General features: G+C 42.6%; 1 protein-coding gene across 1 annotated transcript in view; it reads left to right on the plus strand.

Moving 5' to 3' along the window:
* The window catches only part of PDE11A (phosphodiesterase 11A), a 253430-nt gene extending 238193 nt beyond the window's left edge, over positions 1-15237 (plus strand). Inside the window, exon 20 of the mRNA XM_016209449.2 lies at positions 15004-15237. Coding sequence (XP_016064935.2) covers positions 15004-15150 — 147 coding nt within the window. The 3' untranslated portion in view covers positions 15151-15237. The remainder of the gene's footprint in view (positions 1-15003) is intronic.
* Positions 15238-16071: the final 834 nt, after the last annotated feature.

Consider the following 16071-nt stretch of genomic DNA (forward strand, 5'->3'; position numbering starts at 1 on the left):
CCCAGCTGCTGGGAGACCCCAGGGACTGCCTCGGCGACACAGCCAGTGTGGGAGAGTGACAGCGCAGGAAGGAGGGGTTAGCACATTGCTACGAGGAAGATCTTGCGTCCCCTCGGCATCTTTCAGCGTGCCCTGAAATAATCTACCATTTCTGAGTTGCCCTGTGGTGGGCGTTAGCATTTCTGTCTTTATTTCACAGCTGAGAGACTTAGGAGGTTATACTTGGCGCTCAGAATCGCCTCGGTGACTTGGGGAGTTTCAGCATGTGAGCCAATGCCTCCTACAAGCAAAGGGAGGGCTAAACTACAGAACCATAAAATAATAGCAAAGCAAGAATTATTCTCCAGGCCCTTGACTTAATGTTTCGTCCATGGTCTCTGTGCTATCGATGATTTGAACAGCTGAAAAATCTAGACAGGAAAGGAGAGAGAGAGGAACAGAGAGGGAGGGAGCCAGAGGGAAGAGACCTAAGATGAGAGAGTGAGGGCTGAGTGTTTTTATAATCATCCTCTCTCAAACCTGGCCTCCTAAAACCTAGAGTTCGTTATCATCTGAAACTGATGTTCGTTTCTTCTGAAGCTGATCACCACTGGAGTGTAGGTTTGACTGAAAGTAACTCCACTCTGCTGCTTTTTTAAGGTCTTTGGCCTTAGAAACTGGCTTTCTTCTTGGGGCACATGGAATTGATCGTAGTTAATATCAACCTTTCCAAGAGTCTGAATGAAGGGGGTGAGGGTGTGGAAATGCTCTAACATTATGTGTTAAAATCCTTCATATACCTGAGTCATTATTCTGTTACCATCATTAATATGTTCTCCAAATCTAGTAGCCTCTGTTGTAAATTTGGATAAAAATATCCAAATTGCCTGTCTCACTAAGATGTAGTGAGTTTACAACAACAACATTTCTTGAGCACTTACTATGTGCCAAGCACTATCTGATTTAATTCTCTTAGCAATATCCACTTATATACTCTCCTTACCCTCCTTTGCAGAAGCAGACTTTTAGAACATCTGTAGCTGAGGAAAGTGAAATCTTGAATGGTCACTGCGACCCAACTTGATAGTGGCAAAGCTAGGTTTAGAACCAAGACTTTTGAGTTTTATTTTCAGGTGTGTTCCAATACACCCAGCCATCTATGCACAATATTTGAAACATATTATCTCAGAGATTTCAAAGCTGTCCAGAAGGGACAGAATTTAAAAAGGAAATCTACATTAGTGGGGATGCAGATTTCCAACAGGCAGAAGGCGGACGGAGCCAGGGAGTTTGTTTTGAAGGACAGCATGGTGAACCAAGATGCCTCCAAGAACGGGAGCAATGGGATGAAAAGGCAGCGAACAAGGTAGAAAAGACAGCCCTGAAAGGGCCTGAGAAACTGAACAGGAACTCTGAAGGAAGATAAATGGATAATTTAAAAGCCATTCAGTTTTTAAGAAAGACAAAGAATAAGCTACATTGCATCAGAAAAGGCCTAGAAATGATGATGGATGGGGCCCTTCAAATGAGTGGTGAACACAACAGAATCACCCTTGCCTGCACAATTCCCAGCTGAGGGCAAATTTGAGCAACTAAATAAGGATATGAGACTGATACGGATTGAAGAGTTTTTCAAAATCTATTTAATGGCCAGGCAGGGGACATTGATCGCTTTTCAGGATCAATGAGGTAGTCGGCCTTTATTTGGGATGGGGATTGGTGACTGGGGTGGGGGGCAGGGTTATACACAACATCGCAACAGACATTAAGGTACCCAAGTAATTTTTGAATTATGGTGGTGAAGCGCTAAATTATTTTCATCTTTATGAAATGAGCCTTTTTTTTAAAAAAATATATTTTTATTGATTTCAGAGAGAAGAAGGGAGAGAGAGAAAGACATCAATGATGAGAGAGATTCATTGATCAGCTGCCTCCTGCAGGCCCCTTGTTGGGGATCGAGCCCGCAACCCGGGCCTGTGCCCTGACCTGGAATCGAACGCTCGGTCGAACTGGGACCTCCTGGATCATAGGGCGATGCTCAACCACTGAGCCACACCAGCTGGGCCCATTTCTCTTTTTTATTCTTCTCCTTGTAAGCTTTCTTTAACTATTAACAATCAGATGACTTGTTATTCAATAATTCTAACACAGGATCAAAGACTGCTAGTTCACTTTAAACTTTTAAATAAAATATTTTATTGTTAAGTAGTTTATACAACCCAGTAAACAGAATTCAAAAGGTACAAAAGGCACAAAAGCATTAGAGAAAAGTGTCCCCAGGCACTCAGTTCCTGCCCAACCACCAGAAACCAACTTCTTATGTATGTATCTAAAGACAGTCTCTGTAAAAGCACAAATACAGTGTTTTTATACTCTTAATGCACAGTGTTTGCACACTTTGTTTTATAGAGTGTACATGTATATTTATATACACACTGTGCTCATATCCATGTATCCATGTACATGTACATATATATTTATACATACATAGTATATATCCCACTTCATACCTTGTTTTTTTACACTTAATAAATTTTTGAGATTTTTTTTTTCAGTGTCCATACCAGTTGTCTCATTCTTTTTGATAGCTGTAGAGTATTAGATTTTATAGATGAATAAATTATTAACCCAGAATTAATTAATTATTTAAGGACACTGATGATGTCCCTAATACTTTGCTGTCATGAACAATGTGCGATAATTACCATTGTTAATGCGTCACCATCCTACTTTGTAGGATAAATACCCAGAAGTAGAATTACTGGGCATTTGGCATATGGGCATTTGGAATTTTGATAGATACTGCCAACCTTCCCTGTGTGGAGTTTGAACAAATTTATATTCCTACCAGCAATGTCTGAGTTGCCTATTTCTTTACATCCTTACTAACACAGTATGTTATTAAGCTTCTTGAATGTTGTCCATAGGATAGGTGCAAAATCTTTCTCGTAGTTTTCATTTGTATTTTCCGTATCATAAATTAGTCTGATCATATTTTTAGTACAGATTTATTTACTGAGGAGCCACTTGTATTTTTTCTGTAAACTCTTCACATTTTTGCCCATTTTCTGTTGGGCTGGTGGTCTTTTCTTACTGATTTGTCGGAGATCACTATATATTAAGAAATAGACCTTAATCTGTAGCAAAAGTGGCAAATGTTTTTCCCAAGTTGTCATTTATTTTTTTACTTTGTTTATGCTGTACAGGAATACATTGACTTTATGTCATCAAATTCATGAATCTTTCCTTTCTTTTGGCTTCTGGATTTTATGTCATACATAGAATGACTTCCCCATTCCAAAATTATAATATTTTTTAAATTCTCAGAACTTCTTCTAGTACTTTATGTCTTTGTTTTTATATTTGAATTTGTAGTTCATCTGGCTTAGCTTTATTTTGTTGGATGTAAAGTGTGAGGTCAAGGATTCAACTTTCGTTTTTTAGATTGCTACCCACTTTTCCCATCAGTTTTTGACTAATCTTTTTCCTTATGACTTAAAAGGTCACCTTTATCATATACTAAATTCCCTTATACTTAATTCTATTTTTACTCTTTCTATTCTGTTCTACTTATTTCTGCCTGTCTCATCATACTATTTTAATTAATATTGCCTTATAATATATTTTAATGATAAGCCTAGTTTCACCTTCCTGTTAGTTTTCAGTATTTTATGGATATTCTTGTTTATTTTTCCATATAAACTTTAGAATTTAGTTCAAGAACAAATCTAGTATTTCTTTTTATTGGGATAATTATTTAATTTTAAATGGTCAATTTTAGGAAGTTAAATTAATATAAAACTTTCCAACATTGAATAGATAGAATATGTTGCTGATTAGGAAGTTTTTGTTCATAAAATTCTAATGTTCCCTGTACCTCAAAATGTAATTTAATACACAGGGTATTGGACCTGCTGTCCCCACATATACAAACTTTTCCCATATCTTAGCCTTTTGGGGCATTAGCAATGTACAGAAGAGACACAGTAACAAACCCTCTACCAGGCCTTAAAGCAGACAGATTGGCCCCTTTCTGTGGACAAGAGAAGGCCAGCTAATGACACAACATTCTCCCCATACACCCAGGGGTATGTGTAAAATATTCCTTTCCTGTCTTTTTTTCTTTCTCTCCAAAATCTCACTTTTAAAATTATATTGTAAAGTTAAGAAAAAGAAGGTTCTCTTACCATATGGAGAAAAACAACCAAAATAATAGAGGATTTTTGTCCCCAAATATCTTTACCTAAAGACAGAGCATTTTCCATGGTACTTTAGGTCTGGCCCTCAGCAGATCTGGGGCATTGGACGCCGGGCTTTGATGGTCTCTCCCTGTCTTGGATCTGAGCACTGTTTGGTGCTGGGCATGAGGACCATTTTAAACTCTCGCAAGAAATGCTCAGTAATCATTGGATTTGATTGGTACTAACTAAGCGATTCATTAATGTAAATAATTAGTCTTTTGACTCTTCTGGGACTTTCAAATACAGTTAGCCTCCCATATCCACGAGGTCCACATTTGCATATTTAACCAACTAGGGATGGAAAATATTCAGGACAAACAATGCTGTGTTGTTGCTGATGTGTACTGTGTGGTTAGGCCTAGGATGTTTTCATCTGTACTGAACATGAACAGACTTTTTCTTGTCATTATTCCCTAAACAATACAGCCTAGCAACCATTTACATAGCACTTACATTGTATTGGGTATTATAACTAATCCAGAGATTATTTAAAGTATACGGGAGGATGTGTGTAGTTTCTGCGCCAATAGGTCACCATTTTATATACGGGACATGAGCATCTGCGAATTTTGGTACCCATAGGGGTCCTGGAACCAATCCCCTGAGGATACTGAGGGATGACAGTTTAAGCTAAAAAACAGAAGAGCAAATGTTAACAGAGTATTCTAGAATCCATTCTTAGAGGTCCCACAGAGGCACCCTACTCGCTTTGTTTGGAGAACCCTGGGACTCTAGGCACATAAGAAGTACACAAAAAATCTATAGTGTACAACTCTGTGCAGCTCAACAAACTAAATTTTAAGTATGGTCCTTTTTATACATAGAACTTTGCAAAAACAATAGATTTTATCTATTTCTATGAAATCTCAGGTGCACAGTTTTACCAGTTAACATGCTGGCGTGTGGAGAGGTGGATTGTTACCATGTGGCTGTGTTTTAGTTACATGTTCCGACCACCTCTTATATGAGGCCTCATTCATCAAGGCTGTGGCTTCTGGGTCAGCAGCCATTCCTTCCCAGTCAGCTGTTGCCTGCCCAGTGAGCATGATTGATTAGCTACCAAACTGCTCTGAAAACCCAACCAACAGGATAAACCATGACAAGATCCTAGAGGGGCTCATTATAACAGAAGAGATGGTCCTCTTTGCTTCCATTTGCTCTAGCAGTCTTTGGGCTTGCCGGTTATTTACTACTTAAAACCCTGGTTTTATTTCCTCAAGGCAGGATAGAGTGGATGAGTCACAAATAAAGATTCACTGTCCACTCCCAATGTTTGGGAGGTGGTGTTTCTTCATTAATTAAGGTCACCTCCATCCTGTGAATTTGTCTTGAAACAGAGAGTTGCCCCGCTGTCTGACACCTGGGTGAGGTGTAAGATGCCTGTCATTACCATCATCCCAGGAGAGATCTTTCCTGTGAAGACACTATGGGCTTTGTACTCAGACAGGCCTGGACTGACATTCCAGCTCTGCTGTACACTTAACTATGCAAACTTTGGCTCTTTTAATTTTCCCAATCTCAGGCTCCTCATCTGCCAAAACAGAGCCAAGAAGACTTATCTTACAGCACCGTTGTGAGGTCAGTCAGCTGACATATGGGTAGGTCCTCGCATAGCACCTGAAACATGGGACACAGTCAATACTCAGGTTAGTTCATTTTGGAAAGATGTGTTTTCCTGTCAATCACAGTGAGGAAGCCATGGCCAGCAGAACAGATTTGGCCCGCTGACTTGTTTTATTTAGCAGAACGCTATTTTTAAAATTGTAAAATGTACAGTTTGCCATAGGCCCCACCACTCCCAACTGTATTATGCAGCGTATTTCACTCATTAACTTTACTGGCCTGGCCCTGTAGATATTTGAGTTTAAGACTCTTTCCCTATATTATGGAAATAACAATGATATTAATCCAAGGAGATTAATCCCTGTCTCATAAATTCAGAATGTTAATGTCATTTGTAAATATCATTTTCCACAAAGGAATCCCTTAAGTGTATAAATAAAATAAGCTAAACAAGCAACCTGAGAGAACAGGAAGGAAATGGAAAAGGAAAGACAAGAGGAAGAGAAAATTACTTCAATACTTTGTTGCATTTTCTCTTTTACAGTCATAACTAATCTGCCTCAAACTTTGGCAGGAAAATGATCTCTTTCTAACTTATTACTAGCACTGTAATTAGCTTTCAGGGTATTAGACATTGATGCTGCAAACATCCATGTGACAGCCTGGCCGGACCATGCCCTCAGGATTCTGATTACAGAGCTGAATCATTCTTGCCGCGGATTCTAACGAGCTTGCTTGCCGCATACTAGGCATTAGCTCTGCAGCTTTATCATCTTTACTGCTACTTGGGTAACTGTCTCCCATTATTTAGGTTTTAAGATATTTTTTGGCATTTGCAACCTGACATAGCCAACCTGTTACTGCTGAATAGTAACAGATCCGCAGAGTAAATATCATATATAGAAAAACAGTTTCCCCACCTAGAAAAATAATCTTACCCAATATGATAAATACAGAATAATATTGAACTCCCACTAAGGAGAAAATAACATCTAATTGCTGTTTTTCCTTTTCATCTGAGTTTGCTTGGTCTGTAGAGAAAATCCAGGATAAATGGACGCTGCCACCCAAGTCCTTTGAGTGCTTCCTTGGAAGCCAAAATTTCGTAGGCCTGCTGACTTTGCCACCAGACGAAATTGGCATCTTCTATGAGTATTTTCTGAGTCCCCATAACATGGCAGGCTAACTTTTTAAAAAACTTGTAAAGAGTCTGGCAGACTGGGGATTCAAGGAAAAGGAAGATTACTGCTAGCTGGTCCCTGACTCACTCACTTGGAGGAAGAGGGCTGCTCAGCAGGTGCCAGCAGCAGCTTTTTATGCCGGGGAAGTTCCCTCCCTCATGCCAGCCACCAGTTCAAAGTCTAGTGGGGGTTTCAATCTCAAGTAATTCCTGGGGTGACAGAGAACAATAAATGACAAAGCAAAAGACCATTATTTGGAGCCTGAAAACTCACTCAACTTAGTTTGAACGGAAATTGAATTTCTTTAGCTCAGTAACTGGAGAGCTTAGAGGTACAGTGGGCTGGTGGCCTTCAGCTGCATCCAGGGGACTCAAAGGCACCATAAAACATGTGTCCCCTTTTCCCTGCCTCCTAAGTATGTTTTGGCTTCACCTAATCAGGCTTTCCTCACAGGTCTTGGCAGCTCTAAGGTCACATGTTTATTATAGTGATTATTCACACCAAAAAAGAAAAAAAAAGAAAGAAAACCTCATTTTCAGTAGTTCCATGTAAAATCTAGAGCGCACTCTGGTTGCCTTAGCTTGACGCCCAGCCCAATCCCTACAGCAATCCCTGAGAAACTCCCGTTGGCTGAGCCTGAATTATGTGCCTCCTCAGAGCACATGGAACAGCTTCTGTTGTAGCTTCTGGTGTCTACTAGTAGCAGTTCACTTTTGGGCCCACTGCCCCAAAAATGTTCACTTATTACTCCTCAGTGCAGGGGATTTGTTCAAGTACCCAAATGCCTAGAATCACCTGACACCTGCACAGGTAGGCAGACAATGGGGACCTACAATATAGCGCTGATTCTCTCAAGTAGGAGTTGCATGCAGCTGCTAGTGACAGAGATCTGAAATCAAAGTAGCTTACACAAAAGAACAATTTATTTTTCTCTTTGATAAAAAGTAATCCAGAGAAGTCAATTTAAGGCTGCTGTGACATGGCAGTTCCATAACCATCAGAGATCCAGGCTCTGTTTATACTCAAGGGGGCCTAATAATTACAAGATGGTCACTGTAGCTCCAGCCATCATGTTAACATTCCAGCAGCAAGGAAGAAATAGAGGCAAGGGCAAAGGATATCTCTCCCAGCTGAATAAACTCTCACTGAAGTGTTTTCTCAGAAGTGCCTCCCGGCAAGGCAAACTAGCAATCTCCATTAGAGATACCTTAGTCCTGGTGGAGTAAATGACTCTGTCCCCAAATGAACAGAAGTCATAAGCCTAAGAGCTCTTTAAACTCCACTGCAGTCTAGCCTGGGAAGAGCCCAATAGTGCACAGTGCTTGGCTTATTATATGTGTAACATATGTAAATGATTATTAATTTTCTCACATTAACAATTACACACTACAGACTTATTTTAAAGCTGCTTTCTTTAATGTGAATGTTTAAAAATATTTATCTGAAGAAGTCTTGGCTTGCTCTTGTGTTCACCATTAGTGTTTGATTATTTGTTTTTCAAAGCAAGTTTTAAAAACTGCTGGAAGCCTCCTATGGTAGTTAATACATTATCTTAAGCAATTTAATGCAAGTTAATTTTTACACAACCTTGAGTTTCAAAGGCCATTGAAGTGGGGAGGGAAGGAGTGAGGTTTCGGAGGAATCAGTTTGCTGCTTCCCATCTGGGCCCCACAGCCATCTCCATCTGCTCTCACGTGCAGTAACTAACACTTCAGCTATTCCCCTGCCAAACACACATGTGGAGTTTAGCTATTTTTTTTTTTTAACTAAGGAAAATGTTACAAGAAAACTTGATAGGATTATTTTTGGCATTTCTAAACTCTGTATTTTGTACCATAACCCAAGTTTCCATTGGGTTTTATGGTGTTTTTCTTCTTTTGTTTTGTTTCTGGATTTCATTCTCTTTTAATACTACAGTTCTCCTTTTTTGGTAGGGTCATATAGCACGTCTGTATCAAATGGGAGCCATTTGAGGGTAGAGAGTGGCAAGTGCGGACATGCGATCTGGAGCGACCACTCAAGGGGGCCACGATGTGGAGAGTGGATTGGACGGAAACAAGGGGAGGCAGGGAGCCTGGTGTGTAGGGTTAAAGCAGTAGAAGAGACGATGGTAGTCTGAACTAAGGTTGTAGAAATGGCAATAGACTGACACACAAATACACTTTGGAAGTAGGATTGACAAAACTTGGTGAGTTTGGATATGAGAGGAAAGGGAGATGTCATGAATGACCCACAGATTTCTGAGTTGGGCAGTGGGATGGAGACGGTAATGCTCAGTTCCCTGAAGGAGTAAACCTGAGAGCAGAGGAAGGTTTGGGGGAAGGTGACGAGTTCAGTTCTGTGCCATCAGTTCATTGGCCTTTATAACACAATGGGAGAGCAGAAGGTTGGCAAATGTAATTCTTAGCCAACTGCATCATTGCAGGCATATGAAATCCAGGAATATGTTAGATTAAACCATGAATATTCTTAACCTTTGGGAACCATGAAGGATTAGTAGTTCAATAGTTCACTAGCTTAAAGTTTGGATTCGCTCCCAGAATTGGCCACTTCTCTCTGAAGTCGCATACCTGAAGCAGAGGCTTCCTTTGTTTCTCAGAGATATCCTTTGCCCATGTGCCTGGCCAATCCTGTGGAGTCAAGAGCATTCCAGGGCCTCCCACCACTTGCACGCTCTCTTGCCCCTCCTGTTGAAGGTCTGAGCAGAGATGACACCAGTTGGTCATATCAGCAATGACTTTCCATTTCAAAATACCAACTCCTAAGTGGGCTTTTCACATTTTCCCTCAGAAAGTAAATAACACAGTAGTCAAGTGATCATGTCTTCATAACAGGAATATTATCTCAGATATTTGAGGTGGGCTCCAAGTCTATTTTTATATTTTATCAAAAGTAAGATATTTTTGAAAAATACTTTAAATTCTTTGTTCTCTACCATGCATTGTATCTCTTAGTTTCTGATTATTTCTTTTGGGTAAGGTACGGATGAGGGAAGGCAGAAAAGACTAAGTCTTATTGCCAGCCCTCTGGAAATATATAATTCAACAACAGGACATGGAAACCATCTCATTTCTTTGGCCTTAAAATAAATAAATGAATGAATAGCCAGCTCAGATGATTTCCTCAACATTTTTAAAATGTATTAATGGCACAATTGGACATCACTGGGTTCAGAGACAAAGCTGGTTTTAATTTGGTGGGGTTCCTCTATGCCCCCATCCAACTGCAGAGAATAGGAGTAGTAACCTGTTCTAAGAGCATGGTTGTCCCTTTGCTTGTTCCCTTGTCTCACATCTGCCCCGTGGATCCAGCAGTTGAGTTCCAAGAAGTGACTGTGAGCGCTTATGCGCCCGCTGATAGCAGATATGGGTCATGATGGCAGAGGGAAAGCAAGGCCAGAATCTGACTGTTAGCAGCTTGGTGAACTGATTAAAAACAAGGTCTCAGGAATAATGGTAATAAGGGAGAATACTACGTTCATTTCCCAAGGGGGTTATTCTGGGTTTGTTTTTACAGCAGGATTTTCCGCCACTGGCAGCTGTCCTGGCCTTACCACCACTCCCTGCCATCACCATGGGGGCAGATTAGAGGAGGGGCTGCTGTTCCCCAGAGTCACTGTGCTGGGAGCTAGAGATGTATAGAAGAAAGGCCTTGTTTCCACTCTCCCTGGGAACTCCTCGATAGTACCTAATACAAAGTTGTTTAACACCAATGATAAGCACTTCCACCCCTGGCCATGACAGAACAGGAGCCAAAAGAAAGGAAAATACTCGAAACAGTTTTCAGACAGTGGACAACAGGCAGCGTGATGCAATGATTCCAGAGAGAGGGAACAAGTGAAGCGAGCCCCACAATTGTCCCAGCTTACGACCTGGAGAGATGTCTAGGCCACGGCACAGGGAGGGGAGTCCTGGAGGAGCCCAGTGGTCTCGCTGAGCTGAGGAGGCGGAGCCAGGAGACTGGAGCTCCCAGGGCACAGCCCCAGAGAGGAGGGGTGCACTGGAGGGAGCTGAGGTCTGCGGAGGGGGCTCAGGTCCTCAGTGCTGTTTGCTGTGTGCACCTGAGGAAACTACTGACGCTGAGGAAAGAATCAGCAGAAAGCCCCAAATAGAACAATTCTCAGAGCTGACACAGGCTGGGGAATAGTCCATGTTCCCACCTGACAGAATATTAAAGAAAAACCTTGAAATATATGAGGTACTGGGTACAGTTCTCAGAAAATTATTATCTCAATAATGGGGCCCAGATTAGCCCTAGATTAAAGGCTGCTCTGGACCCACCTAGCAAAGCTTACAAGCAAGCCTGAAAAGGATCAGATTATTTCCAAGTAACCTAACTACAGTCCAGAAAAAAACTGAAAAATGTTTAAAGAAATACCAAAAAACCCCCAAAAAATCCAGCAGCCAACAACATAAAATTTCCAATCGAAAGTCACCAGGCATGCAAAGAAGCAAGAAAATAAGACACATAATAATAAGAGAACCAACCAATTACAGGCTCAGAAATTATACAGATCATAGAATTGATAGAGAGGACATTAAGACATTTATTACATTTTATATGTTCAAGCTGATAGAGGAAGGACTGGGATGACACAGAGTCATGGAAGGTATTAAAAAAGACCCAAATCAAACTTCTATAAATGAAAACTACAACTTTGGGGAGGAAAACTACAGTAGATGGAATTCACAGCAGAGTAAGATCTGCAGAAGGAAAGCTCAGTGACGTAGCAACGGGAAATTGGAATTTGGCCCCTCTCCTCCCGATACCCTCCAGATTCTAATTTCTACGCAGTACACTTGTTCTCACTCAAGCATCATAATAATGCTGCTCCACAAGGTTTTGATCTCACTTCCTCTCTGAAAGAAACACCCAAACTGGTGAGGGAATCAACGTAATTATACGTTATACATATATAATGTATTACACATAGGCATCATATGGATCTATATATACATTATATACGTCTACATATATACTGTGTGTGTGTATATGTATATATGCTTCCATATGCATAAAATATTTCTTGAAAGATAGCCAAGTTGCCTCTAAAAAAGAATCCAGGTGTCTGGGGCAGGGAATGAAGGGAAATTTTACACTGTACCTTTGTACCCCCTGTAGCCATTGGACTGGATACATTAACATATATTACTTATTCAAAACATAAATAAAATATGGCATCAACTGTACATGACGATCACAGGAGACTCAACAATTGAGTGTGAATGGAATCGGGAAGGAAGTGGGGTTCCTAAGCCACCCGGATGACTAGATGCCCAAGGCTGTGTCCCCTGGGGCGAGTGTCCAAGGTCCCTCCTGTGATGTGCAGGAGGGACTTTGGATACTCCCGGGAGGGAGCCGGGAGCCCCGGTGGTATCCATACAGTTGCCCCAGGGGTAATAAGCAGCACAGCCCGAGCTGGGCTGTAAGTCAGATCGAACCCTACCCTACACTCGGAGTCTTCAGTCCCACATTGCCAAGTAGATTCTGGTTTCAAAGGCGACCGCCACAAGGACTAGAACCATTAGGTAGAAGTTCCAGGGATATAGATTTCAGCTCATTGTAAGGAACAACATTCTAAAATCAAAACAGAAAATAAACTGAACCCCCGGGGAGGTAGTGAGTTCACTGCCTCTGGACACATTTAAAAACTGAGTGGCCACGTCACAGGGAAGCCACAGAGGAGGCCCGGCAGCCCATGGCCACGGCACCGCGTGTGAGCAGACAGGCGAGCGGACGAGATGGAATCGGGGCGCTCGCTCGGCCTGTTGGGGCGTCGCCCGCTGCCGGGGGCTTCTAGGAATAGGCCCTTTCCGAATACCCGAGCAGCTCTCCCCCTGAGGCGGCGCGGGCGCCGAGAGCCTTGGGGTTTAGGGGTGCGGGCCATCCCTTGCTTTCCTGATGCTCTGAAGTTGTTTCCTCTCCGTTAAGTGCATTTGTGCAACAAATTCCCGGTGTGCGGGAGCGATCCTTCGGGACTGGGGTTTGCTCCTTTGCCTCGAGCCGGCCCCTGCCGGGACGAAACAATATTCTAGTGTGTGGAGTTGGGGTTTAAGGAGAATATAAAACAAAGGAGGATTCTGAGAAATATGTGCCCCCCCAGGAGGGAGAACAAAGAGCTAGATAAAGGAAAGAAACCTCTTTTGGAGACTAAGCCAAATAAACTTAAATGGTTTAAGGAATAAATTGGTGGAGTAATATGAATCACGGGCAGGTGCTATGAATGTAATTTAGTAAAATGCTCGGGAACCTGCCAAAGAAGAGAAAAATGTGTTACTTTTGAGATCATTTCCCAGCAGCTTCATAAAAGAAAACTGATTACAGGAATTTAATAAGTAAAACAGAGCCAGAAATATAGTAATCAAATGAGTTTTTAATTACATTTCAGACAGAAAAAAATCCAATTTGTGCTCCTAAGATTAAAAAAATAATAATAAGTTCTAGAGAAATGCTTTTGTAGCAGGAAAAGAACATAAACACTAATTTCCATAGGAATTATAGGAGCCGCTTAATTAAAAGGCTGGAGCAGAGTGAAGAGGAGCCGGTGCCAAACTCCGCTGAACAAAACCGTGGCTTTCCTGCCGCCTCTCGCTGTTGGCTCAACAGAAGCAGGCGCGCTGAGCGGAGACGGGCACCTGCATTTTCCCCGCGGGAATAGATGGCATCGCCGCCTGAGCTGTTATATTGCTGTTTCGTTTTTGTGCGGAACCACTAATACACCTGGTTGCGTGTTGCTTGGTGTGATCAGTATCGCCCGTAAGGGAGAGATTATGCTGTGCGAGGGGCGTCGCCGGGCAGGAGCATCCTCGCAGCCAGGTTGGCGTGGGCACTCTCAGCGGGATGCCGTTCTCTCCGGGCTTCTCAATCCCCTCCTGCCTGCCTTCCACGTCTCTGCATTTCCCTGTGGCCCCGTAACGCCCTGGAGGGGGAGGGGGAGGGGCTAAGCAGGTGGCCGCAGCCACACTCAGCGATGAACGTCCTGACCTGGAAGAGCCTTCCTCCCCTCCGAGGACTTTGCTCTTGACTGCCCCCCAGCCACACGTCCTGCCTGGGGCAACTTTTCGGGAGCTGTGCTGAAGCTGCCCTGGTTTTGCTTGCCTTGTGGTGAATGGGACACACCTGCAAAGTGTCTGCACAGGACCGGGGATCTAATCCGTGGCCACAGAACACTGACCCGGGCCATGAAGTGGAAGCATGCATGAGCTGACACCCGCACAGCTCCACGATCCTCCAGGGCTTCGTTCCTCCGTAGCGGTGATCTGAGTTTTGTAAGGCCAAACGTTTATAACATTGGGAAGTAGGTGACTTTTAAAAAATATACAAAACTAAGTAAAAAGGAAATGTTTAGAAGGGTCTCCTGCAAGTAAGACCCTAAATCCTGAGCTTCATTAGCCTCACGGTCAGTCGGCTTCCGGCCACAGTTCCTCTTCCTCCGTCTCTCCTGCACCCCCCGCCTCTCTCTTCCACGCTCCTTTTTCTTTTCTCTTTCTCTCAGGTCTAGTTCCATACATGCTCTCACGGTGATCTGTACATTTGGCACAGTTCCAAGATCCTTAACTTTTAAAATGAGCACCTCTTGTTATAAAATTTCACCTGGCCATTCTTATTCAAGTAAATTTGCCTGGAGTCATCTACAGTGGAGCAAATGCTAAGCTTATTTGTGTAAAAATATAAGTTCATGGTCTAGTGAGACCTGGAGGCCTCCATGGCAGGCAAAGATACACACATTAGTAGACGTGTGTGAGCTAGATATTTTGTTTCCTGTCTTGCTTGATGTGGATCTAAAACAGGATCATAATCTAATTGGCTGGCACCCTGGAGTAGTACACAGCCACCTGTCTTTTTCGTTTTCTGCATAGATTCTAACAATATAAAACAATGGCACTAAATGCATATGTACTTCTTGTGAATAGCTCGTGGTTACCAAGTAATCACTTGCATTTCTTACAGCCTGTTTCCATTCTCACAAGTGAAAGCTGGAAAACCATGTCAGTGACTCCAGTTCCTCTCTCTCCCACCCTTTTATTGGTTTGTTTTAGGCCTTGGTGAAGGTCAATGTGAAACTGAAGCCGATGCTGGATTCAGTGTCTGCGAACAGAAGAAAGTGGGAAGAGTTGCACCAGAAAAGGTTACTGGTCTCAGCTGCCGCCCCAGCCCCCGCGGTGGTGGCCGGGGGCACACAGTAACTAATCCTTGGGGTCAGCTGCTGCTGCAAAATGACTGCATCCTGAAGGGCCAGATTTGGCCCAGCCACTCCATCCTTTTGTTCCTTTAAGCTCAGACAGACAGAGTCTGGAGGATGTGCTGGGAAGCAGGCCTGGGGTTTCACCTTGAAGTGTAGCCAACAGGGGAGAGCTGGACAGGAAGGCAGAGGAGGAAGTGGGGCAGGGAGCACCCAGGACCCTCAGCTGTCCCTGATGAACGGACGTGGGCTGAGACTGAGACTGAGACAGGCGCTGGGCAGGGGACTGCTGTGGATCCAGGACCCGAGGACAGCCGGCCCCCTCATTCTGAGCCAAGGGAGTGCGTGCGGAACAGTGCGGGTGCCTCTAGCGCTGCTTCATTTTGTATATGGCTCTTTTGTTACAAACCAACAATGGCTGCCTTTGTATTCTCTCCCCAGTGCCCTTTCGTGTAAGACTGTCCCGAGAATCCTGGTTTGTATTCTGTAGAGGTATTTTATTTTTATCCTAAAGTTTCTTAATAATGGCCCAGAGCCTGTAGACTTGTGTACGTAGAAGATAAATTATATTATCCTTACAAATACCAACCATTCCAACTTTTCCCCTAAAAAACAATCCATAGTAGAAATATATCAAATGTTCTGTTTATCTGATTAGTGTTTATACAAGGTTCATAACACTGCATTGGGATTGTGGTCCCCTTTTCCAGTTTTTTAATTCAACTTTTATTGTAGACCAAGTCTACTTCCAGAAGGAGTAGATTAATAGGCTTTAATTAAAGTAAGGGTGAAAGGAAATCTATAGTTGGATTTACCACAAGTGACATATGAACATTTAGGAACTACTTCCAACAGTGAGACACAGCAGCACCATGGAGAATGACCATTGACTCCCTTCAGTTCTCCTAGTGATGATTTTTGTATA

The sequence above is a fragment of the Miniopterus natalensis genome, chromosome 8, assembly GCF_054644295.1.
Source record: "Miniopterus natalensis isolate mMinNat1 chromosome 8, mMinNat1.hap1, whole genome shotgun sequence".
Classification (NCBI taxonomy): domain Eukaryota; kingdom Metazoa; phylum Chordata; class Mammalia; order Chiroptera; family Miniopteridae; genus Miniopterus; species Miniopterus natalensis.